Consider the following 27866-nt stretch of genomic DNA (forward strand, 5'->3'; position numbering starts at 1 on the left):
CGGTGAAAAACTCAAAAGGTTCCCACTAAAATCTGGGACAAGACAAGGATGCCCACTATCACCCCTCCTATTCAACATAGTCCTGGAAGTCCTAGCCACAGCAATCAGGCAAGAGAAAGAAATAAAAGGGATCCAAATTGGAAAAGAAGAGGTAAAAGTGTCACTATATGCTGATGACATGTTACTATATATAGAAAACCCTAAAAGGTCCACACAAAAGCTACTAGAGCTGATTGAAGAATTCAATTCAGCAAGGTAGCAGGCTACAAAACGTTCAAAAATCAGTTGCATTTCTTTACACTAACGATGAATCAACAGAAAAAGAAAGTAAAGAAACAATCCCCTTTAAAATAGCACCCAAAGTAATAAAATACATAGGAATAAATCTAACCAAGGAGGTGAAAGAATTATACACAGAAAACTATAAACCACTGATGAAGGAAATTACAGAAGAATTTTAAAAATGGAAAGATATTCCATGCTCTTGAATTGGAAGAATCAATACTGTTAAAATGGCCACACTGTCCAAGGCAATCTACAGATTTAATGCAATCCCTATCCAATTACCCAGGACATATTTCACAGAACTAGAACAAATCATAATAAAATTTATATGGAACCATCAAAGACCTAGAGTTGCCAAAGCATTACTGAAGAGAAAGAAAGAGGCTGGAGAAATAACTCTCCCAGACTTCAGACAATACTACAGAGCTACAGTCATCAAGACAGTATGGTATTGGTACCATAACAGACATATGGACCAATGGAACAGAATAGAGAGCCCAGAAATGAACCTACAAGCTTTTGGTCAACTAATCTTCGACAGAGGCAGCAAGAATATACAATGGAATAAAGACAGTCTCTTCAGCAAATGGTGTTGGGAGAACTGGACAGCAGCATATACAAAAATCAACTCAAAATGGATCAAAGACTTAAACATAAGACAAGATACAATAAACCTCCTAGAGGAAAACATAGGCAAAACATTATCTGACATAACATTTCAAAAATTTTCTCCTAGAAGAAATAAAAGCAAGAATAAACAAATGGGACCTAGTCAAAGTTACAAGCTTCTGCACAGCAAAGGAAACCAGAAGTAAAACAAGAAGACAACCTACGGAATGGGAGAAAATTTTTGCCAATGAAACCGACAAAGGCTTGATCTCCAGAATATATAAGCAGCTCATACGACTCAGTAAGGAAAAAAATATACAACCCAATCCAAAAATGGGCAGAAGACCTAAACAAGCAATTCTCCAAGGAAGACATACAAATGAACAAAAGGCACATGAAAAAATGCTCAATATCACTAATTATCAGAGAAATGCAAATCAAAACTACAATGAGGTATCACCTCACACCAGTCAGAATGGCAGTCATTCAAAAATCCACAAATGACAAATGCTGGAGAGGCTGTGGAGAAAGGGGAACCCTCCTACACTGCTGGTGGGAATGCAGTTTGGTGCAGCCACTACGGAAAACAGTGTGGAGATTCCTCAAAAGACTAGGAATAGACTTACCATATGACCCAGGAATCCCACTCCTGGGCTTGTATCCAGAAGGAACCCTACTTCAGGATGACACCTGCACCCCAATGTTCATAGCAGCACTATTTACAGTAGCCAACACATGGAGACAGCCTAAATGTCCATCAACAGGTGACTGGATAAAGAAGATGTGGTATATTTATACAATGGAATACTATTCAGCCATAAAAACCAACAACATAATGCCACTTGCAGCAACTTGGATGCTCCTGGAGAATGTCATTCAAAGTGAAGTAAGCCAGAAAGAGAAAGAAAAATACCATATGAGATCGCTCATATGTGGAATCTAAAAAACAAAAACAAAAACAAAAAAACGAACAAAAACAAAGCATAAATACAGGACAGAAATAGACTCACGGACAGAGAATACAGACTTGTGGTTACCAGGGGGGTGGAGGGTGGGAAGGGATAGACTGGGATTTCAAAATTGTAGAATAGATAAACAAGATTACACTGTATAGCACGGGGAAATATACACAAAATGTTATGATAAATCACAGAGAAAAAAATGTGACAACGAGTGTGTGTATGTCCATGAATGACTGAAAAATTGTGCTGACCACTGGAATTTGACACAACATTGTAAAATGATTATAAATCAATAATAAATGTTAAAAAAAGAAAAAGCCCTACTGACCTAATGACCTGGATGGGAACAGAAGGTGCAAAATCTTTAAAGGGTCCGACTCTACTTACTGAATCATTCACCACAAGCAAGTTTCTAAGACTGTCGGAGTGCCACTGAGTGATCAGTGGTTAGAAGGGAAAAGGAGCTATTCTTCAAGGCAATCGATACTGCCAGTAATATTGCCAATAAACTCCTCAATCACAGAGGAAGAGACGGATAAGTCAGGCTAACACGGCTGGAAAGGAGAGCACTGAAAGCAGCAGCATCTATCAAACTCCCGCTCTTCCAGAAATGTCTTATTTTTGAGATCTGTGAATTTACATGTATTCCATGTATCCATTCAATAGTCCTTAACCAAGGGTTGTATCAGAATCTCAGGGAAGTATTTCTAAATACTGTGTCTAGACCTGAGTACCTTTATTCAATCCAAATCTTCAGGGGAGAACCAGGAGAAAAAGCAGGAGGACCAGCTTCGCCATCACTTGCTCCCCACTTACAGCCACAGCCACAGCCCCGCAGGGGAGCTACACCAGGCTGAGCATGGAAGACCCCAAGGTGAAGGTGTACATGGAGGGCCATGTGGCCACCAGCACAAAAGCGAATGCCCCACGACCTGACCTCACTTGCCCAGGTTCTAGAACCTGGGATCCTGGGGTGCTCAGGGCCTGTGGCTTGCTGCCTCCCCTGCCCAGGTGCAGTCACTCAGCTCCCCCTGCTGGGTACTGGGTTCCTTTCTCCTCCCACCCATCCCCAGGCAGGCAGCCAGCCCTTGCCATCACTTCACTCCCCGCAAGCCTTCATCTTCTGCAGGCTCTGAGCCTACCACCCACTCCCAGGCACTTCCTAATGGGAAGTTGTTCCTTCTGGGGGAGAAGTGCGGCTGGGAGACAGAGCTCTGCCCTTTCTGTGGGCACTACCTCTAGCCCCTGGCCTTGGCTTTGGAGTTGTTTCCATGATAACAGGGCTTGATGTGTTGTATTCAGTATACATATTACTATAAATAAAACACCTGTAGCTAGAAAAGACCCTGTATTTCAAATAACTTGTAAATAAAGTCAGTTGAGCTATACCTTGTCTATCGCCTCGATATTTGCATTATAGCGGAGCAGCTTTGCTGCAATTGACGTATCTCCAGCCAAGACGGCGTAATGGAGAGCAGTGTTTTGACAGTTGTCCTCAAGATTTGGGTCAGCTTTGTATTCCAGCAGGACGGTGACACATACTTCTTTCTGGCATTGTACAGCCTGTTGGTATCACGCCAAGAAACAGACTGTAAGTGCTAGGCATTCCAAGTTAACATTCCTCAAGTTCCATTAGTTCGTTATATTTAAAACAGATAAATTCATTTTTATTCTAAGTAAGTACATCGAATCCATCTCACGTGGACATGGTTGGCTGCTACACACCTTCATGAGAGCTGTCTTGCTTTCCTCGTCACGAGCATTCAGGTCACAATCCCAGTGTATGAGGAGACTCACCACTGCTGACTGGCCGGTGGTGCAGGCCAAGTGCAGGGCAGTCCTGCGAACATGAGGACTTTTTAGGAAAGTAGAGCGTACTAGTTCAAAGACACAATTACTCACGTAATTGTAAACATTCAACAGCATGCTTTTCCTACCCCTTTAAAACTAACATTTAGTCTTCTTATCTCAGTTCTTTCTACGGGGAAAGAACAATATTTATTAGCTCTTATTACTCACCACATTAATGGAAGAACTACTTGTTTGAATAGAAAGGACATGCCATTGAGATTCAGCTCACCTTGGGTCTGACTTCTACTTTAACACTGTCCCTTATTAGCTCTCACTTAGCCTGTCTGTGCCTCAATTTCCTCATCAACAAAATGGGCATGAAGTAGTAGTTATCTTACAGGACGCCGCTGTGATGCTTAAATGAAAAGCTATGCAAAGTGTCTGGCAGTTCCTTGCACAAAATAACAGCTCGATAATTGTTAGATAATGTTGTAACTGTTACCGTTACTATTTTACAAAAACAACATTTCAATTAAGTAAAATGATAACGTATCTACTTTGCTGCTGCAAGGATGAGAGAGAACACTGTACTTCAATGATTCTAACATGCTCATTTTCCCACTCTTCAACATCTCTGACATGGGAAGGCAATTTAAAATTCATATCTTAAAACCATAGTTGGCAGCTCCTCCCAGGCCTGCCCCCGCCCCGTCCTGCCACTGTTACCTGTTCTTCCTGTCTCTGCTGTCTACGACATTTTTGTTATGTAACAGCAACGCCTCCGCTGTGTCCAGATCACCAAAATATGCTGCTTTGTGGAACAGACTTAGGTCGCGCTTACGGACGTGATACCCAGGCACGGGGTGCTCACAATCCCTGCGCTCTCTCTGATGGATGCTGAAGCCCACGCAGCTCGCGAACTCAACGAGTCTCTTCTTCATCTGGCTTATCGCCTTCCGACACCGCTCACTTCCCTCTTGGCCTCTTGCCGCCTCCCGATCTCAGCGCCGGCGCTATAGAAGAGCCACAGAGGTCTCGCTGCCACACCTTGGCTGCAAAGCTCAACGGCTCGGAATGTTTGGTCCGGAACAGTCGTAGCCTAGCAACAGCACTGCCCCTCAACTGTCCCTCCAGAGCCAGTGTCCCTGTGAGTGCATACAGAGACCCAGAGGCCCAGTGTGCCTGGTGCGCACTCGGGAGCCTAAGGCATTTCAAATCTCTGCAATTGCTTGTGGGCCATTTTGGATTCCTTTCAAATGTCGGTGCTAGGTGGCCGAGTGTTTTGGGACATTTCCAGAAGTGAGGCTTGCCCCTGACAAAGCCATGTTTGTATGCGACTGTGGTTAGAGTGGGGTGGAAACACAGGATGCTGAAGGCCTAGTCCCCCAGAGAGCTCCCCACCGAAAGTCTCTGTATCTCCTTATCCCTCAGTTTATTCCTTTCCCCATCCCTCTGGGCCCCAGCCAGTCTCCAGGGAATTTAGCAGATGCAAACAGCAGAAAGCTGTTTTCATGGTTTCAGAGATTGTGGCAATATGTATCATTAAGTACAAACTTGAGAAACCAATACACGCTCTCCAGATGAAACGAAAATGTGTTTCCGCATGTCTGCTGACCCTGCTCTGTGGCTCAGCCTTATGTTCACATGCCTTCTTCACTTTATTTTTTGCTTTTATTTCCACCAATTAAATCTTCAATCAATCCAAGATTTATGTGGGAGCATGGTTTAACATTTGAGAACTTTTTAACCACGTTAACTATGAAAACACCACATCAGTTACTCAGCGAGGCCACGATGCGGGCTGACCACTTGCGGGGGGGGGGAGGCAGAGCAGGCCTCTTCTTCTTGCCTAACTCCATCCTTCCTCCCTCAGCTGGCTAATTATGGCTTCTGGCCCTGCCAGGATCAAAACTGCAGGGGGCGCTAGAGTTCCTAAGGGGCTGACACTCCTGGGAGCTGGTCTTGAGTGGACTGGACCTGGCAAGTGTTTTGAAGCTGACTCTCTCAGGGGCATTTCTGTGCCCCCCACCTGCCCTCACCTGCAACTCCCCTGACCTAAGGGAATGTGGTGTTACAAACTTCCCCATTTAATCTATCTTCTCTATTAGCATACACTGTTACTGCCCTCATCTTATTAAAAAAAGATGTGTTCACCCTCCAGCTGCAGCCCCATTTCTCTGTTCTCCAGCACACATGCCTCCTGCCCCTGCAAAGGAGCTGTTCCCATTCGCTGCCTCTGATTCCTCTCATTTTCCATCCAAGCCAAGTGTGTCCACTCACTGCAACTGCTCAACACGGTCACCCACCACCCACCAGGTGCTGACTCCATGAGGAGCTCTCAGTCCTCTCTTCTCACAGCCCAGCAGCCACACTTCCCACCGCTGCTCTCCCCAACTTCCTGAAGCCCTTTCTTCACGGGGCTTCCCGGGTCTCAGGCTGCTCTGGTTTCCTCCCATGGCCCTGGCCGGTCTTCTCAGTCCCAGCCCCTGAGTGCTGGCACACAGCACCCCTGAGGCTCAGTCTTCTGGCCTCTGCTACTGTCTGCTGCCGCCCCCAACAGCCTTAGGGCTTTATGTATTCTCTACAAGTTGGTAACTTCCAAACTGCTATTTCCAATCCAGACCTCCCTCCTGTATTCCACACTCAAATACCCATTGCCTCTCAATGTCATCTCTTGGAAGTTTAAGAGGACTTCTCCTGGGCCGGCCCTCCCCTGGGCCTGCCCTCTCCTGGGACTGACCTTTCCTGATCGTACCCTCTCCTGGACCTACCCTCTCCTAGGCCTGCCATGACCTGGGTCTGACCTTACCTAGACATGCTGTCACTTGGGCCTGACCTCTCCTGTTCCTGCCCTCTCATGGACCTACCCTCACTTGGACCAGCTTTCTCCTGGGCCTGCCCCCACCTGTGCTGAGCCTCTCCTGTTCCTGCCCTACGCTGGTCCTGCCCTCTCCTGGGCCTGCCCTTTCCTTGGCCTGCTCGCTCCTGGTCCTTCCCACTATCTCCTGGGCTTTGCCTCACCTGGGCCTGCCCTGTCCTTTGCCTGCCCTCATCTGGTCCTGCCATCTCCTGGGCCTGCCCTCACCTGGGCCTGCTCTCACATGGGCCTGCCCTTGCCTGGACCTGCCGACTATCTCCTGGGGCTGCCCTCTCCTGGCCTGCCCACACCTGGGCCTGCCTTCTCCTGGTCTTGCCCTCTCCCTCCTGGGGAAGTAAGCCAGAAAGAGAAAGAAAAATACCATATGAGCTCACTCACATATGGAATCTAAAAAAAAAAAAAAAAAAAAACCAAAATATAAATACAAAACAGTAACAGACTCATAGACACAGAATACAAACTTGTGGTTGCCAAGGGGGTGGGGGTGGGAAAGGACAGACTGGGAATTCAAAATTTGTAGATACTGACAGGCACATGTAGAATAGATAAACAAGATTATACTGTATAGCACAGGGAAATACATACAAGGTCTTATGGTAGCTCACAAGGAAAAAAAATATGACAATGAATATATGTATGTTCATGTATAACTGAAAAATTGTGCTCAACACTGGAAATTGACACAACATTGTAAACTGACTATAAGTCAATAAAAAAAATGTTAAAAAAAAAAAGTGCTCCATGCAGACCTATGGTTACATGCTGATCTTTTAGGGACAGAGAATAGGTTGGAACCTAAATGTACAGACTGGGAGAGAAAGGGATTTCAACTACTCTGACCAAGCCCTCCCATTTCAAAAGTGCCCAGTTGGTGAGAAGACCCACCGCAGCGCAGGAGACGGGAAGGAATCTCCTTAACAAAGGTCCCAGATGAGAAAACGGCCCAGTGACACTCAGCCCAGAGGGCCTTCACCCTGAATGTCAACATGGAGAATCCGGGCAGAAGTAGGCGTGAGCCCTTCCCTCACCAGCCTTTCTCACTGAGACACAAGGGAACTGGGTGGAAAGGATTTCAGCCTCATGTGTTTGGCCCTGGGTGGGGCTGGGACTCCCCTTCCATCTGAGTGGATGGCAATGATGTCCCCAGAACAGGGTGTGTCTGGAATCAGCTGCTCCAAGTGCCCCGTGTGGGTGTTTCCTGGCACCACAATCTAGAGGGGATGACCTGACAAATCCTGTCTGATGACAATCCAAAGGCTTACCGAGTCTTTTATTAGTCAGCGTTATAACGTTTATAGTAAAGAGTTGAACCCAGACACAGCACAAGTCAACCTCTGCGCTATCTCGTGAGATCTGCCCAGGCCACAGCACTGGATGTAATTTACTCTCATAAATTCCCTCTCCATTAAATGTGAGCTCACACTTGACCCTTAGCTACTTCAACAACCTCCCATTTAGGTTCCTGGGGAAGGTTCTCACATACAACATCCAGGGATTATGATCGTGACCCCAAAGCATCCCAACTGTTAGAGACATGTACACCTAAGATACACTTCTCGGGGAGAGATCTCTCTATTCAAACAGCTACTCCAGGTAGTGGATAAGAGCAGTGTTGTCTGAACACGTCCTGCCACACACAGGATGCAGGTCAACATTCGGACAGGCTCAAGCTGTGTTTATCTTTGGTCATGGTCCCTGCTTCTTTTTGTAAAGTCTTGTAAGTTTACTTTCTCTCAGATGTTCTGATATTCTTCTTACTCAAATTAGTAATTTCTGCTCTCTGTATTATTAATCTACTTAGAAAATGGAATAGTACTAAGATAGATTGGCAATCTGTTACGAGCCAATGAAGGCAAACTTTCAGGTAGGTTCCTAACAAAGATGTGTCTGTTACAATGAAAGCCCATATTGACAGGGTCTATGAATGATTTGCGTTTACTACTGGGGTTGTTTAACTCATATATAGCTAATTTGCATTTTCCCCAAATTCATTTTTGCTTACTAACCCTACAGTTGATACCCTTACGATTTAATTCATCAAAAGCAATCACTTAAGCACTGTACGCAGGCATGTTTGTGGCCTGCGTTCTCACAGGCTGCCAAGCACGACACAAACATGAGACTAAGCTCATCAGGAAATGACTGTGCACGTGACCCAGGGCCACACCAACTCATCTACTGCCCTGCGCCAGCAACCACAGCAGGAGGTGCCATAAAATCTACGAAATTCTTCTGCCAGCTCTGAGCCGACAACAGTACTTACAGGTTCCACGGGCCTCATGACAGCCAGGGGAGCGCACACACGCGGCGCTGCTGCACCGGCCAGGGGCAGGGTACGGCCAACGTCCCCACTGTTCGGTGGATTGTACACTTGGACATTTCTGGCCAGTCCTCTCACCACTGAGAAAAGAAAAGGCAACACATATTTCTTACGCCTGTTTACACATGGCAAGCTATCACTTACCCTGAACTTCTGCTCTGTAGTAGGAGAAATACTGAGACTTCCTTAAACTTTGAATTATCTACACACAAAAGCACATGAAAACTCTCCAAATCCACATTTAGCCAAACTCAGCCAACTAGGGCCTTGGTCTCTATGGAAGCTAAGTTGTTGTCAATAAAAACAAGGGAGGAAAAGTAGTAATACTGGGTTGGCCACAAAAGAACAAGGGACGAAGGGCAAGAGCGAGAAACTGGAAAAGCAGCTTCAGTTTTCCAGCCCAGGTCATGGAGAGAGACACAAGAGGATTCTATCATCTCTGCCTCTAAATGAGAACTGACAACATGGAAGACGCCCATCTAATCCGGGCAGCTAGATTAGCTGGTTTCAATCATTCATTTCTTCTCATTCAACAGACACTGAATGTCTTCTGTGATTCAAAGAAAAGGCAAACATAGGGAGAAATCAAAGATACACTCAGTTCTCAATTAACTGCCCCAATACGGACTTAGAAAAACATGCAAATTAAATCCATGTATTATCTCCAAACTCCACTTTACCAATAACATCATTTCTCTAGACCACTAATCTTTTGCCAAAAGAGGTCATCCACACTTGCTTTCTTTGAGCCATCAGCACGTATATTTTTAAGCCAAAAAAAATATTTAGAGGTATGCACTGAAGCCTTTAAACAATACTACAAAGAATTGTAAAACCACTATAAACTGGTTTCTTAACATATTAATAGCAAATGAAAGCACAGAGATTTCCAATGCCAAAAAGCACTTCATCAGCAGAGGAATGTGCTATCAAGTAACACGACCAGCAGATTTCAACAACCAACGCTGAAAGCTAGTGACAAAACACTGCTTCGTACAATTTACTGAGCACAAAGCAAAGCCCATGAACTTTTGTCGGTGACAGAGAACACTGATAACTGTAAACACATTTAGAAATCCTGAAGTTATCACTTCAGAAGAATGTCATTTTTAGTTCATACTCTAAAATATTAACAATTGGTGGGGGTTGGAAGGTAAACTGTGCAATTGTTACATTTTTATTCCGTCATTATGTATTTCCCAAATTTTCTTTCTACTTTAAATTTAACGCTATACTAAAAAGCAAAATGCATCATGAAGATGCTAAATTTGTCTGCCTTCTTACTTCCATGTTCTTCCAGTGTCTGGTGTACGCCCTCCATCACCCTCAGGATAAAGGGGAACCACTGTAACGGTGTCTGGGGCATCTGGCTGCAGATTCCTAAGAACGGCATCATTGGAAACAAAAAAGACAAGAGAGCAGCATTATGTAATCACATTTATAATTAAGGCTACAGGTAAACAGTATGTTACCTTAAAACCAAGACCACCTTTTAGCCAGGTAAAACTGTGAATTAACAGCAGCCATCTTCTAAATCACGGTATTTCTCACTTTACGTGGAAAAACAATCTTCAGTAACAATATTCAGTGGTGGTGCCTCTAAGTCATACTCACACTATAGGGTTAATTTTCTATAAAATCAATCTAATGGTATAGTTCCCTTGCCTAAAAAACTTTAGTAGTTCTCCAGTACACAGAAGATTCAGTACATTATTTTTTAGCTTTACATATTAAATTGTTCACTGTAAGCCCCCAAACCCTATTTTCCAGTCTCTATACTTTTAACTCCTCCCCCCGACACACCATGTATAGCTTAATCTTCTGCTATCCTCCCCACCACGTCACCCTCTGAAGATGCAAGTTGCTTTGTGCCTTTAAGTCTCTACACACCCAGGACCCTTCATCTAGAACCCCTTCCCAATTCCCTGCCTAGAAAACTGACATCAATTATTTAAGCCCAGTCCACACGTACCTGGGAACTTCTGTCTGACTCTCTCAGTCTCTCTCTCTCTCCTCTTGTTCCTGCAGCACTTTTTTTCACTATGTCCGGTGTAGTGCTTTTAACACTATACTGCACTTACATAAGTGCTTCTTTGCTCCATATGAGAAAATTAAAGAAAACATTATACACTTATCTGTGTCCCCCAGAGCCTACCGTACTGTGGTAGGTGGGGGGGTGGGGGGCACAGTAGTGGGAAAATGAAGTGTGTCAATGAATGACCTCTGTATCTCTGTCTCTTAGGCCAGCTGCCTCCCACTCACTGCTGTGGTTTCCATCCTGTGTACGCGTCTCCTACTATTATTACTGCCACGTGGGAATCCTGGGTTGTGCTACGTGTCCCTGTCACTGTCCTATTCCCTATCTCTATCACTTGTGGCCATAATGGTAGTGAGCAAAGCACTCTCCCAGCAGTGCCGTGGTGGTGACGAGTGGAATACTAGCTACATGACACAGTACTTTCAACTGAGCATCTCACTACTCAACATTAATATAGCTGTATTCTAGGGAAGATTTCCCAAGAAAAATTCTAGTCATCATTAACCCGTTCTGAGGATGACAGAAGTCTGAACAAATAACATGAAGCCCAAAGAGAATACAGTTGCATCTACTACAGCAGAAGGTATGGGGGGAGGTGGGGGGAGCCCCTGTGGTGATAATGTCTAGGGTGAGTGTAGGTTACAGCTTCAGAAATATCTCTGTGATCTTAGTATTTCTTATGTACAAAGATGGGCACCCTCATGTCCAGACTTAGAGATCCACAACTGCTCCCAAATCTAAACACAAACACACACACACACACACAATGTGTAGAAATTGCTATTAAAAGGAACTATCAACTGAAGAAATGATCACAATCAAAAGTTCTTAAGTGGATGTTCAATACTTGTCTCTCAGCTAGATGTTTCTTCCCAATATATTCTGCAAAATTTACCTGAAGTTCCTTAATGACTATTTCAATCGGTTCAGGGAAGTGAGTGGAAACCAGCTCTGCAGCTTTACCAGGCTTCAGGGACACAAGTTCCTGGAATGAAAGACAAAGATAAAATGATCTTTAATGCTAAATTTAAATACAATTTCCACAGATGTGAAGCATGAACACCTACTTCAAAATTTTCACGAGCTTCTACACTGCCTTTCAGGAGACCTCAATACACGGCCTCAATTTTACTGAAAGGCATATTACAAATTAGCAAAACTTTAAAAGTACCATTCAAAAAAATCAGATTTTGATATAAAACATAATTCAGAATTCTTAGAAAATCAAAGCACTAAAAATTCAGGATTTAGGCGATGACTTCTACAGGATGAAAAGGAAAACACACCTCCCTAAATTCCCCTTCAGGGAATTTCACCCTTGATAGCAAAGCAGTAACTTCAAAGAAATGAAAAAAAGAATAGAGTTGTGATTTCTCTGACTAAGAATTCTGAAATTTTACTTCTGATGCCTGGTGGACTTTGAAATCAGAATTGTCTTAAGAAACTAAAGGTCCTAACTTGAAGAGGCTGACCACTCTTCGTAAGGCCTATTTCTGTCGAATCGAAGACTTTCAATCTGCCCCCCCGTTGAACTTTCCTACATACCACTGGCTCTCCTTTTCTTCTTGAAACTCTCTGCATACTTGGTTTCTGTGACCCTATTGCACTGTTTCAATTGCCATGTTCTATTGCTAAAATGCAAAGATTGGCTACAGATCAACATATTATATTCTCAAGTAAGAATACGGTAAGTTACTGTGGCAGCAAAATGTATGACATAAATAGTAATTTTGTGATAATATCTGTAGATGGATAATAATTAGCTGACAGAAATAACTGTAGTTTACACCACTTTTATGCAATACATCTCAGAACAGAGAAGGTAATATCCCAAATGAAAAAAATGATACTACTGATCTTCAGACATTAAAAAGAAACTATTATGAATTAATTTGTGTTCAGAATTTGACAATTTAAACAAAACGGGTAAATTCCTAGAAAAATGTAATTTACTAAACTGACGTAAGAAATGGAAAACCTGCGTTGATTTTCAACCACTAAAGAAATTGAATAAACAGTCAAAAATCTTCCCACATGGAACACTCTCGGCCCAAACAGCTTCACTGGTTAAGTCCTAGCAATCACGTAAGGAAGGAGTATTTCCAACATTAAATCTATTACGAACAATAGAAGAGAAAAAACTTCTTCAGCTCTCTGTATAAGGCTAACGAAGTTCTCATACCTAAATCCAACAGAAGGTAAGAAAGAAAAGGAAAATTACAGATCCATCTTAATCGTGAACAGATACAAACATCCTAAATAAAAACAAAATCCAAAATGTATAAAAAAGATCAAGTTAGTTACCCAGAGTTCAACACATAAAATTTACAACGAAAATATAAGCGAGAAAAAGGTAATAAAATTTACTCTTGAGAAAAAGTTAGCATACTAGAAATAGAAGACTTCCATAATAAAATTTATAGTAAACACCACACATATTAGAAATCAAATTTATTAAATATTAACAATAGCACTATTGTGCTAAAAAATATAAAGTTGTGACAGTAAATCTAACAATCTAGAGATGAAAAATCTTTACAGAGAAAATTATGAAACTTTATAGAAAGATAACTGAATAAAGCGTTATGCTAAGTGGTCACTGAATAGGAGACTCACAATGTAAAGATGTCAATTGAAATTGAAATTGAATGACACATTCAATGCAATCCCTAACAGAATTGTCAGGTTAAAACAGTTTTTGGGGTGAACTTGACAAGTTGATTCCAAAATGTGTTTGGAAGTATCAAAGGTCAAGAATAGCCAATACTCTCCTAAAGATATCACGACTTACAATAAAGCAACAATATTTAGGACAGTGTGGTACTGATGTAGAGACGAAGATCAATCAAATATAACAGGGCCCAGAAAAACTGACCGAGCATGTAGACCCTTGATACACTCATGGTAAGGCCACACTGCTGAGCATGGGGAAAGGCAATCTTTCAACACAACTGCTGCTGGGAGAACCAGGCATCCGTATTTCCAAAAATTAGATGGACCTCCACCTCAAACTATATACAAAAGCTGCTTTCAGATGGATCTAAGAATTCAAGATGAAAAAAAAAACTTCTAGATAATAAAGGAGGACTTCTCCTTTGACATGGAAACAAAACAATTATTTTGACTACTTGGGGAAAAAAAAGCTTTTATTAAAAAGAACCATAGAAAAAAGCCACAGAGAAAATATTTGCAACAGGTATCACTGACAGAAAGACTTAATATCCAGGTACATAAAGAACTCCTACAGATCAATGAGGACAAGAGACATTCCACCAGAAAAATGGGCAGGAGACTTGAATCAGCGCATCACAGAAAGGAAATTTAAATGGCCAACAAATATAACAAGGCTACCAATCTCATTAGTAATTAAGGATATGTGAATTTAAAATATAATGAAATGATGTATCATTACACATACACTAGATTGACAAGATGTTTAAATCAAGCAAGAATATAGAGCTAATGGCAGGGGGAGGCGGGCTGCCCTACTGAGCAGGTGCATTTGCCCCAGGCTCCCATCCCCCAACACCTGGCTTGCGGGCAGCCTTTGCTGCCCCCAGTGGCGGGACACACATCTCCTAGTTTGCTTACTGGAGGCTGGTGAGATGTGGTCAGCTGGTAGCGGTCAGGTGGCCCCTGCACCCTGCCTCCCACCTCCACCGCACTCCGCCACCTCCCAGGAGCAGGCAGACTGGGACACGTGGTCCTGCCACCTGGGGCAGCAGAGGCCACCCCCAAGCCAGGCCACAAGGGAGACTGGAGCAAAGAGGCCAGCTCCTCCAAGGCAGGCACCCTCCCTCAGCTGCCCCCTCCTCCCTGACTGCACCATGCCCACCTCCTGGGAGCTTGCTGACCTGGGGACCTGCCTACAGCGAACTTGAGGCAGCAGAGGCCACCCCCAGGCCAGGGTACAGGGGAGATGGGAGCAAATGACTGGTTCAAAAGGGGCAGCCCCCCTCCTCCAGCCGCTGCTGCCACTGCTGCTACCATCCATCCTCCCAGCCCCCTGACTGCACTGAGCCCATGGTCCTGCCAAAGTGGGTACAGAGGGAACATATTTCAACATAGTAAAAGCTATTTATAGCAAACCTATGGCCAGCATAATACTCTACAGTGAAAAGCTGAAAGCCTTTCTGCTCAAATCTCAAACAAGACAAGGATGCCCTCTCTCACCAACTCTATTCAATACAGTATCAAAAGTCCTAGTATAGCAATTAGACAACACAAAGAAAGAAAAGGGATCCAAGGTGTAAGAGAAGAGGTAAAAGTGTCATTGATCCAAGGTGGAAGAGAAAAGGTAAAAATGTCATTATATGCGGATGACATGGTACTATACACAGAAAACCCTAAAGGTTCCCCACAAAAACTGTAAGAGCTAACGAAAGAACTCAGCAAGGTAGCAGGACACAGCATCAACATGCAGAAATGAGTGGCTTTCCTTCACATGAAAGTAATAATCCCTTTAAAAACTACATCCAAAAACATAAAATACTTAGGAATAAATCTGACCAAGGAAGTGAAAGACATATGCGGAGACCTACAAAACACTAAGGAAATTAAAGAGGCCTTAAAGAAATGGAAAGATATCCCATGTTCTTGCATTGGAAGAACTAATATTGTTCAAATGGCCACACTGCCCAAACCAACCTACAGATTTAATGTGATCCCCATCAAGTTACCCAGGACATTTTTCACAGAATTGCAACAAATTATCTTCAAATTTATATGGAATCACAAAAGACCCGGAATTACCAAAGCATTACGGAAGAAAAAGAATGAAGATGGAAGAAGAACCCTCCCAGACTTCAGACGATATGACAGAACTACAGTCAAAACAGCCTGGTATTGACACAAAAACAGACAAACCGATCAACAGAACAGAATAGAGAGCCCAGAAGTAAACCCACAAACTTTTGGTCAATCTTTGACAAAGGAGGCAAGAAAATACAACGGAGTAAAGACAGTCTCTTCAGAAAATAGTGTAAGGAACACTGGACAGCTGCATGTACATTAATGAAGTTAGAATATTCCTTCACACTATACACAAAAATAAATTCAAAATGGCTAAGACTTAAACATGTAGACAACACACTATAAACCTTAGAAGAAAACATAGGCAAAACATTACCTGACATACATCTCAGCAATGTTCTCCTAGGGCAGTCTACCCAAGCAACAGAAATAAAAGCAGAACTAAACACATGGGACCTAACTGAACTTACAAGCTTTTGCACAGCAAAGGAAACCGTCAGCAAAACAAAATGACAACCTACAGAATGGGAAAAAATATCTGTAAATAATTCCACTGACGAAGGCTTAATTTCCAGAACACATAAACACCTCATAAAACTTAATAACAAAAAACAACCAACCCAATCCAAAAATGGGCAGATCTAAACAAGCATTTCTCCAATGAAGACTACAAACGTCCAATAGGTACATGAAAAAATGCTCAATATCACTAATGAGAGAAATGCAAATCAAAACTACAATGAGGTATCAGCTCACAAAGTCAGAATGGCCATCACTCAAAAGTTCATGAACATAAATGGATAGGGTGTGGAGAAAAGGGAACCCTCTTACACTGCTGGCCGGAATGTAGTTTGGTATAACCATGATGGAAATTCCTCAAAGCACTAAAAATAGACTTACCCTATGATCCAGCAATCCCACTTCTGGGTATAAATCAAGAGGGAACTCCAATGCGAAAAAGATACCTGCACCCCAGTGTTCATAGCACCACTATATACAATAGCCAACACAAAAAAGCAACAGATGACTGGAAAAAGAATTTGTGGTGTATTTATACAACGGAATACTACTCTGCCATAAAAAAGGATAAAATAACGCCATTTGCAGCAACATGAATGAACCTACAGATCATCATTCTAAGTGAAGTGAGCCAGAAAGAGAAAGAAAAATAGCATATAATATCACTCATGTGCAATCTAAAAAAAAAAAAGACACTAAGAACTTATCTACAAAACAGAAACAGGCTTGCAGACCTAGTAAACAATCATATGGTTACCACGTGAAGGGGATGGGAAGGGATAAATTTGGGAGTTTGAGATTTACAAATGTTAGCCACTATATATAAAAACCGATTTTAAAAAAAGTTTCTTCTGCATAGCAGAGAAACCTACATTCAGTATCTGAAAATAACCTATAATGAAAAAGCTGCTACAGCCACCAACTGAGGAAGCAAGATAAGAAAGGAGAATTAGTTATCCTGGGCTACAGCCGGGTCCTCAGACAGTCCTTGCCCAACGCTGACGCTGCCCCCTGACTCCTGACTGCACTGCACCCTCCTCCCAGGAGAAGGCTGACATGAAGACAAGCACCCTGCGAACCTGTGGTCGCAGAGGCCGCCCCCAGGACAGGCCCCGGGAAAGGTGGGAACAAGTCACCTGCTGGAGGAGGACAGCACCGCTCCCCGTCGCCGCCCTCTAACCTCACTGCCCCTGCCTCCCCGGAGCCCACTGACCTGGGATCAAGTGTCCTGCGAACCTGGGGCAGCGGCGGGACAGGGAAGCTGCCCATGGAGACTGTTTGATTTGCCCCCATCTCCCCCGCGACAGGGCCGGTGGGGGGTGGCGGCCTCTGCTGCCCCAAGCACGTCCCCAGGTCCGCCTGCTCCTGCGAGGAGGGCTGGCAGCGGCGGCAGAGATGCGTTTAGGGGTCTGCCTATGCGAGCCTGTGGATTTGCTTCAAACTCCCCTGCGGCCTGTCCTGGCCTCCACCTCTGTCTGCTGCCCCAGGTTCGCAGGACTCGGGTTACAGGGCAGCCTGCTCCTGGAAGGCCGGCGCTGTGCTGTCAGGGGTAGTCGAGGGCGGAGGCGGCGGCTGCGGCATTGGGCTGCCTTGTGCGAGCGCAGGGGTTTGCTCCCATTTACGTCTGTGGCTGCCGCCATGCCTGCACACTGACTGCACCGCGACCACCTCTCAGGACCAGACTGACCTGTAACCTGGGTCCCGCAAACCTAGGGGCAGCAGAGGCCGCCCCCAGGACACAACGCGGGTAAGATGGGAGCAAATCAACAAGATACAAGGGGCAGACCTCCCTCCCTTGCCGCTGTCACCGATGCCACCGCCCCTGCACCCTCATAGCACCACGTCGCCTCCCAGGAGCAGTGACCACGAGAGGTGCCTCCCGCGAACATGGCGAAGCACAGGTCGCCCCAGGCCGCGGGGGAATAGGGAACAAATACAGGGTCTCTCATGGGGCAGCCTCACCCAACCGCGGCCCCGCGAACGCACCACATCCGCCTCCCGGAAACAGGCCACGGCCAGAGGGCCGGTCGGAGGGGCTCCAGGGCCGTCCAGCGCCCTACCACCTCCCGGGGTTGGCCTGCTCTCCCAAACCCGGGTACAAGCGGCAGCAAAGGGGTGGGGGTTCAGAGACTACTAATGGGGGCAGAGGGCACCACGAACCACGGCGGCGGTCCGTACTGCCCTCAGGGTCCTAATGGGCGGCGCGGCCTGGGCCTCACTCACGCACCCCTCCCTGTGCGCCTCCCCAACTGCGCAGCCCAGGCCCCACCCGCCGGCTCCCGGACCTGCGCGCCCCCACCAGCGCCCCCTTACCTGCCCCACAGTGGCAGCGGGGGTGAAGGCAAGCGGCGGCCAAGTCCCCAGGCCGCCTTCTTCCTTGGGAGCTGGTCCCAGGGGCGCCCGACTCCCGCCAGGCTTGCACAAACTCTGGGTGGGTCCCACGTCCGCACGTCTGTGCGTCCGCGCATGCGCGCCCCTCCTCCTCCCGCCAGAAGCGCGGACCCTCGGGCGGGGGCTCCCGCTATTCAGGATGTGGCGAGTGGGGCCAAGGGAGGCCAGGTGGGGATGAGCAGAGCTGAGTGGGGAGTGGGGAGGTAGGGCACCCTCTGCCCGCCCAGCCGAGTCTCCATACCCAACACCCCTACTCTGCCACCAACCAGGTCCTGGCACTCAACCAGAACCACCACCGCCAGCGCCAGGGACAGGCCACACCCCCCAGCCCCACTCCGGCCGCTTGCCTCCTCCTCTCTGTTACTGACCACCCCATCCCTGGCCAGGCCCAGTCGCCAACCAGACCCCCTAAGACGGGGATCCTTTTCCTTACACCAAGGTTCCAGCCGCCACACTCCACCCCGCTAGGTACTAACCTATTATGGCCCCCACACCCCAGGCTCACCCCTCATGCATCACTGTAGGACCCCCAACATCCCGAGATGGTCCCCCTCACCCCTCAGGTGGGTCAGTTCCACTCAAATTGGCCCCTTACCCCTCAGCCTGTCCCCCCTCACCTCAGGATGCCCCCTCACTCCAAGTGGACCCCTATCCCGAGCTGACCCCCTCACCCCTCACCCTGCAGGTGGGGCAGGGAAGTCCAGGCTCCCGTCACACAGGACTGCACCCAGTGGGGGATCTGGCACAGCTAGTATTGGAGGCTACAGGGCTCTGTGTGCCAGGCTGAAGGCACTTCCAATTCCCGCCCAGGCACCCTGATCCCAGACCCGAGAACTAGTCAGAGATCTAGCAGGAAAACCCTGGAAGTCAGAGAGCAGAGAAGGGCTCAGTGAGGACACCCTGGAGGCTTGGATGACCCAGGGCATATGAAATCAGGAAAACATGAAGCTGTCAGAACACTGACTTCCACTCCCTCCCTGCCCTACCCATGCAGAGATCTGACCACAGAAAGGAAAATGCAGCGAGCTTCGGCGCTATGCCAAGCAGATACGGAGCAAATCCTAGAAGTCTGGCTAGAAAACAAAAATGAAGATAGAAAAGTGAAGCCGTGACATCAGCAGCTATGTGACATCGACAGGGAGATTTCAAAGTCATTCCGGGGATGTTACAAAACAAACATACAAAACAGTCAAAGAACTGTAGCAACATTTACAAATCTTAAAAAAAAAAGGTCAGAATCCAGACAACACATCACAAACTAAAGTGCCCAGTTTTCAATAAAAAATTATGAGCTGTACAAAAACACTGGAAAGCGTGAGCAGTACTCAGGAAGAAAATCGGTTAACAGAAACTAACTCTGATGGGCCAGATGCTGGCTTTAGCAGACAACAACTTCAAAGCAGCTGTAATAAGTATGTTCAAAGCATTCAAGAAAACCAGAGAAAACATGGTAACAAAGGAAAATATGGTAACAATGATTTAATGATAAAAGCACTAAAAGGAGGTTTGGGGGGTAGAAAATACAATGACCAAAGTGAGAAACTGACCAGCTGGACAAAACAGCAGCTCTAAAATGGCAGAAAAAAAGAATCACTACAACTTTAAGACTGTGCAATTTCTATTACTCTCTATCCAGAGCACAGAAGAAGAAAGACTGAATAAAAATAGTCTCAAATACCTGGGAGACCATTAAGTATAGAAATACGCATAATGGGAATTCTGCACCACCCCCACAAAAAAAAGAGGGAAGAGAAAAATGGGTCAGAGAAAGTACTTGAACAGATACAGGCCCAAACTCCAAATTGGATGAAAAACATTAATCGACAGCTCCAAGAACTAACAAACCCCAAGTAGGATAAACACAGAGATCCACATCCCAGACACATTAGACCGAAGCTGTTGAAAACCAAAGACAAGGAGAAAACCATGAAAGCCACAATACGAAAAAAAGACATAAAATATGATTATGACTTCTCCTGAGAAACAATGAATGCAAGAAACCAGGAGGGTGACAAATTTAAAGTGGTAAGAGGAAAAAAATTCTATCAACTAAGAATTCAACATCCAGCACAACTATCTTTCAAAAATGAAGGCAAAATAAAAACATTCCCAAATATACGCATACTAAGAGATACAAATCCACTCACATCTATACTTACATTAAGTGTGAATGGCCCAAGCATCTCAACCAGAAGACAAAGACTATCAGGCTGGTTTAAGTAAAAGCAAGAGCTAACTAAAAGGTGCATAACAAGAGACAAACTTTAGACTCAAGAGACATAAAAGGTGGGAAGTAAAAGGATGGAAAAAGATCTACAGTGCAAACAGTAACCATTAAGAGAGCTGGAGTGGCTATACTAATATTACACAAGATAGACTTTAAGAAATGTTAATAGAGACAAAACAGAGACATTTCACAGTGAAAAATGGGTCGACCATCAGGAATATGTAACAATTACAAAGATACGCACACCTAATAACAAAGTCCCAAAACACGCGAAGGAAACACTGATAGAAAATTAAAAAGGAGACAGATCCACAGTGACAGCTGAGGATCTCAAAACCCAACTTGCGGCAGCTCATAGAACAAGTAGACAAAAATCAGTAAAGATACAGGTGATTTCAACAAGACCACCTACACATTCACCTCAAAGACGTTTACAGAACACCCTCCTGTGCACCTCTTCATCTGACTGTTCACTGCATCCTTTTTCCTATACTTTGTAATAAACCAGGAAACATAAATAAATGTTTCGTTGAGTTCTGGGAGATGCTCTAGCAAGTTCATCAGACCCAAGGAGGGAGCTGTGCAATTCTGTAGCTTTTCTATGAAAAATGACAGTTGCTTCTATTGATGCCATGGCAGAAATGAAGCTCTTCTACAGGCAGGGACCCCCACATTTCCTCCCTGGGACCAGCCCTGAGTACCTGGTATCTTCACTGTGCCACTGGAGGAAGTGTCATCTGCGTAGGGACGGCTGCTCTCCACCACCACGGGCTGGGAGGACAGGCGGCCACTCTGAGTCTGTGGTTACGTCCTCCAACTCGGTGACCCAGAGCACCAACCACTTTATCAGCCACCTGTGGGAGGAAGTGGGGGACAAAGCAGGAAGATGTCAGGATGCCCACTCTGATCCAGATCTTTCTGCAGGGATGAGGCAGAGTGAAGCATGTGGGAGTCTGAGAAATCTACTTTTAATCAGGGCTTGGTTTCCTCACCTTTACAATCAAGACAGCCCAGAGCTCACAGAGATGCTTGGAGAGATCTAGGTACAAGTAGCCAGGAGGCACCTGACACACACAAAACACCCAACACATACCAACTGATGAAACAAAAGGCCTCTGATTACACGAATCTCTCTTAATACACAACCTGATGAGGAAAGTCGGCCTCAGGAACAAAACTCTCAAGCGAAGCAGCAGCACGGTGATAAAGATGACCCAGATCCTAGAAGGCACTGGGGTCAAGCAGGAGAGGAGAGGCGCAAAGAGGAATGATCAAGCCATCCAGGTCAAACAGCAGCGGACTGTCTGAAATGAGGGCTACAAATACGAGCACACCTGGGGGTGTCTCTTGACCAGAGATGTTGAGGGTCAGCTCCCAGAACCACATTCTCCCTACAATCCATACTTGACTGCATTTTAAAATTTTAGTTATTCACACCATTGAAATGGTTAATAGTGCTGACTATAAACTCCCTGATTGCTATTTTTAAAAACAAATGAGAATGTTATTACAGCAGTAACACAGTAAATGCCAAATTTTTTAATTTACAAAAATCAATAACACTATTTTCTAGTCTGTACTTTTCAGAAATATATGATTGTTTTTATCTATTTTTTTCTCATAGCATATCAGGTAACAAATAGATTAGCCTAGTAAGTAGTTTTATTAATGACAAACTGAGATCGCTGCCATCTAGGCATTATTGTTATAAAGTCAAATGTTTCTCTGTTTTAATAAAGTCCCCCAAATTAGGTCAGGGTAGGACACAGGAGTAGCATCTTGCCACTGGGCCAGGAAAGTTGGAAGACAATCCCATCTTTGTTTCTCTCTCCCCCCTGAATCTGAGACATTGACATCATCAAACCTTAATGCACAGCCCACCAGGGCTCTTCTGGGGTTTACAAACTTTCTCTGAAAGCCAGTCAGTCCCCCAGGAGAGGCGAGTAAGCTCCGAGGAGAGGGTGACAAAGGGGTCACAGTTGTGGTTCTGCCCTAAGAGTGCATAGGATCTGACATCATTTCTCCCATCCACCAGCAACCCGAGTGTCTTGGAGGCACTTAACCTCTCAGAGCCTCAGTTGCCTTATCTGTAAACAAAGGGAACACCTGTGTTCCATACTGAGCAAACGCACAGAGAACCAGGCCTCGTAGCTGTGTGTGCAACGAATACGGGGCATTACTACTTTAGATCCGAGTTCTTCTCATTCCATCCTTTCCTCTCACAAATGCAGTAAACTTGTGAAAACAATAGTTTGCTTATGGCAGTCTACCTTGATGTAATCTCAGAATTAGCCTCAAAAAATTAGAAGTAGGAAACCTACCACTTTTTAGTTCTTCCTGAATACAATTAAGAAATAACATGCCCCTAAAACAGCTCCTAAACCAGAACTATGATTTCAAGACCACTCAGCCATACTTAAGTACTTTATGGTGGTGGTGGTGGTGGTGGTGGTGGTGGCGGCGGTGGTAGTGATACGGAGCTCAGAGAGACACTTGACAACACACCTGCACAGAGCACAGGGCATCGGCCTCCCTCACACACCCAGCTCTGAAAAGGCAGAGAACAAGGCCACTGATAAGCAAGAGCCCTTCGGGAAGCCCAAGGGCTTCAGGACTGGTCAGCTGTTTCTAAGAGATATTAACATAGCACTGACCGTACACCCTAGACTAGCCCCATGAGGCTACTGAAATTTAAATCCATTAAGAAGTTAAGTAAAATGAAAACTTCAGTGCCTCAGGTGCACCAGCTACATTTCAAGTGCTCAACAGCCTCTGTGGCTGGAGGCTGCCAGGCACAGAACACCACCACGGCCGGAAGTCCCACAGAGCCCAGAGCTAGCAAATGCTGAAACCTATTTTAAACAGTTCATAGTTAAAATACTGTGGTATTAGAGCATAAAGAAATTAGATTAATGGAACAGAAAAGAGTCCATAAAGAAACCGAAATGCACACAGAAATTTAGAATATGATAAAGTGGTCTTCAAATGACTGGGGAAAAGATGCATGATTCAGTCAGTAATGCTGCGGCAGTATGCTTACTGCCTAGGAAAATAAAGCTGAATCCCTACTTTATCTCTCAAAAAGGTAAATATAGTAACAAATTGTCAAAAAAATGATTAGAAGCAACCTGGGAGAATTCTTTAAACAGTATCACATTGGTAGTGTATCTTCAGCAGAATACAAAATCCGGAAGTCATTAATGAAAAAAACTGGCCGATCCGACTCTAAAAATTAGACATTTCTAAATTCGAAAATATCAAAGCGATTTCAAAATGTAAAGCTAGAAGCCACTGCAGCACAGGAGACAGAGAGGGGATTCATTTTTCCCGGAGCCCTTCAAGCCCAGGATGGCGGCAGCACCTCCCACCTGCCTGCCTGCCTGCCCGCCCGCCCGCTCGCGGCTCACCTGGGGGCAGGCGGTGCCCGTGTCGGACAGCACAGCCGAAAGCACGTCCCTGCCTGTGTGCCCCGCCCGGCTGCACACAGACAGCTTGAGCAGGTCCAAGGTACACGTGCTGTCCGTGACCAGCAGACTGGCGAACTCATCCAAGGACTGAGGTCCTGGGTCTGATGCTTTAGTTTGGCTTTCAGCATCCTAAAAAGTCCAACAAATAAAATGAGGAAAGATGTATCCAGAGACAAACAGTCACCAGTTTACCCATAAACTCCAAGGATACATCACAACTGCTGAGGAACTAGGGAGCTGATAAGGCATCTAAGACCATGAAATACTGTGAAATAATAGATGACAGGCCCCTAAAATCTCCACCACCACGTACTGCGCTCTCAGGACCAAGTAACTATTTTACGAATTACCCACAGCAGCTGTCAGAAGGAACGACGACTTATACTGTGATCAAGTTCACACCACAGGTGCTCCTTATAAGGGGAGACTTGGAATGAAGTCACACCACATAAAATCTATCCCCGCCCCCACTCACAGGGGATGATTGGGAGTTTTCTATCAATTAAACTTGTACATTGCACTTTTACATATTTTTTCTACATCTTCCTCATAATTCCTCCCCAGGGTCTTATTTCACGGACGCACTGGTGTGTAACACACTGCCCATAATCTCTTGTTCCCAGGGCTCTTTGAGAAAGAAAAAAAGAAAGTATGAGAGTCTTCTCTTCCTTTTTCTCTTCCCCTTTTACTTCCCATTCACAGTGTCTCAGTTAAAACACACCACACCTGCGGTCACTGACCTCCCTTCCACATCAGCAGAGGAAACGGGCCGCCTGCTGTATCTCCGCCCCCTCCACCCCTCCTCCTGAGGGTGCCCCGCCCGGGACAGCCATCCCCAGCCTGCTGCCCACCACACGAGAGCCTCTTGGACACTGGCAGTGGGACTCGGCCTACAGAAAGGAACAGGGAGCCATCAGAGCTGGGAAATCCCGTAGCTTTTGAGCTCAGGAGTGGGAATCACTGAGACCCCATGCTGAACAGGGGAGGACCTGGTTCCTTTCAGTCCCACAGGCAGAGTCCAGCTCGCCAGAGGAGGAACATGATGGTGGAGATGCCGCCTTCTCTCCTCCCTTGCTTTCGGGATCTCAGTGAAACCTGCCTGCCAAACACAACTGAGCCGGGGGAAGCACAAGCCCCACTTAGGAACCTCAATCAGAATGGGACCCATCTGATGTGCAAATGCCATCAGTGTCCAAGTTGGCCCTAGAAACCAGCGCTCTCTGAGGTGGGAGCACAGTTTTTTCCTGTAAACAAACAGACCCTGCTCCCACCTCTTAGTGAAGACCTAGGAAATCAGCAAGTGAAACTCACCAGAAACAATGACATTCCAGAATCTCACTCGCTGAAGAGCAGCAAAACCATTCGGTGGAATATACGAATCGTATACAACAAGAAAAAGTACCAACATTTTTTTGGTGGGGGTACGGGGGTATTTGAGGGAAAAAAAAGAGAGAGAGAGAGAGAGAGAACAAGTCTAAGGGAATTGCTAAAAAATAAAATCACTAGCTATATATATCTCCTTGAATGTGAATTATAGCCCAAAGCTAACATGAAGATTACTTTGTCATAATTTATGAATCAAACCAAAACTTAAATGGGAGGAATTTAGGGGAATACTCTGGATAATGCCTATGTCTCATAAATTGGTAGGAAGTAAACGACACCATCCCTCTTCTCCCTAAAAGCAAAAATTTCCCATAATTCAGAGTAACTTCTGCATTAAACCCTCATCGTGGAAGACTGCCAAGTATCAGAAGTTCAGTTCAGACACCTAATTTATAAATAGCAATTATTACCACAGGTGGTTATGAATAATTCCCATAGGACAGATTTCTGTCAGCATTAACACCACAGTAAATCAAGAGTTCCAAATGTAATTGAAAATAATGTGTCTGTTCCCAAGCTGGATGTGCCGGCGGGGAGACAGTGTGGGCAGGGAGAGGGGGCCTGGCACAGGAAGCACCTGAGCAGGCTTGGGAGGGCACCCGCTGGGAGAGTGGCTGGTGTGACAGAGCCAAGCTAGGTGGAAGGTCTCTCTGCTCTGGGCCAGCTGGCCTGGGGGGTAGGGTGGGGGAGGTCACAGGTCAAGCAGGGTGAGAGGTCATCTCTGCAGAGAGCAAACTGGTTCTGAGCACCATAAGCTGTGCAGGGGAAGGAGGTGCCCATGTGGGAGAGGAGAGGCGGCCAAAATGGGAGGCAGGCTACCTAAGGGGAAGCTATGGAACCATCTGTAAGGGGCCAGGCTTCTCATTTTCAGAGAAAAGTTATACATACAGAGGGGTGGAACGCCAGAATGAATCCTGTGCACTTACCGGTATTGACTGTACTGCTAGGAACCAGTGGTTTCCAATATATGTAGATACATAACAAAGCAATCATTAATATGATCCACTAACTTAATTACGTGAGTACATCTGTGCACACGAAGAATTGTGACCAGCAACCTCCCAACAGCAATGAGCACACGAAGGCCCAGACCTTGGCTACTAAACACCCTCCCCACTGCAAAGAACCAAGGCTTCTTGGAGGAACACCTAATTTCTGTGCTGGAGCATAAAATGTATTGTTGAGCCTAGAATTTTGTGTTGTGCCAGGAAACAAGGAAATAAAAGAATAATGGGAACATGTTAAAAGAATAAACAAAATTCTACCAAATATTTTAAAAAGTGTCAGCAACAATCACTCACAAACTCTTTTAAAAAACAGAAGAGGAAGGAACACTGCCTAACTCATTCTAGGAGGCCAGTGTTAATTAGGTACCGAAACCAGGCAAAGACATCATAAGAAGACTACAGCTCAGTACACCTTATGAATACAGGCACAAAAATCAGCAACACAGCAAAGCAATCCAGCAACATACAGAAGTACTATACACCTAAAATACAGAAAGGGAGACAGCAAGGATAAACCCTGTGGTGTTGGACTGAAATTGAAAGTACCGGTTTGAACCACTCATGGTTTTCATTATACAGATAAGATATCAAGGGAGAAATCCTGGGTAAGTGAGTGTGTGTGCATGTCTGTTTGCTGAGAGGGCCTAAACTCAGGACACCCAGGGGTAATCAGCTTACCAAGCTCCCAGATCTTGTTTCTAAATCCTAACGATCCACCAGTAGGAACCAGGGCTCCCTGGGGAAATGGTTGATTCCGGGGCAGGGCCAGGGCAGCTGAAAGATGAGACTGGAACACACTAACGTGCCAGAAAGGAAGGAAATGCTCAGAGAGTTATGGGGAGACGTCAGATGGACAAATAAGCCGAAAAGGGCTCCCTATGGCCAAGTCTGGGACAATTTGAGTGTCAAATGATGAGAGTGACGTATGTCATTATTTGAGTAAAATAGGATCCCATGAATCTACACCAGTGCAGACAGAGGAGACAAGAAGGGAAAGTCCTCCCTTACAGAAGAATCACAGTCCACAAAGAACGATGAATGCTGAAAAACTACCACAGGACAACTACCACAGCAATGATGCACTCGGCTAGAATCATCACAGATACTACAAACTGGTAGGTGAAAATACGATGAGGGACAAGATACCTGCACAGGCTCAAAGTGTTTCCCCATGAACACTTATATTACCATTCTTCTAATTTCCAGTGGAGAAACCTGGCAAACACTCCTGACC

General features: G+C 45.3%; 1 protein-coding gene across 1 annotated transcript in view; it reads right to left on the minus strand.

Moving 5' to 3' along the window:
* The window catches only part of LOC102527463 (coiled-coil domain-containing protein 144A-like), a 192131-nt gene that overhangs the window by 66421 nt on the left and 97844 nt on the right, over positions 1–27866 (minus strand). Inside the window, 8 exon segments of the mRNA XM_072951579.1 lie at positions 3246–3419; positions 3582–3696; positions 4374–4660; positions 8789–8925; positions 10130–10225; positions 11779–11868; positions 21474–21626; positions 24180–24368. Coding sequence (XP_072807680.1) covers positions 3246–3419; positions 3582–3696; positions 4374–4588 — 504 coding nt within the window. The 5' untranslated portion in view covers positions 4589–4660; positions 8789–8925; positions 10130–10225; ... (1 more) ...; positions 21474–21626; positions 24180–24368.

This window comes from Vicugna pacos, chromosome 28 (genome assembly GCF_048564905.1).
Source record: "Vicugna pacos chromosome 28, VicPac4, whole genome shotgun sequence".
In the NCBI taxonomy this organism is placed as follows: Eukaryota; Metazoa; Chordata; class Mammalia; order Artiodactyla; family Camelidae; genus Vicugna; species Vicugna pacos.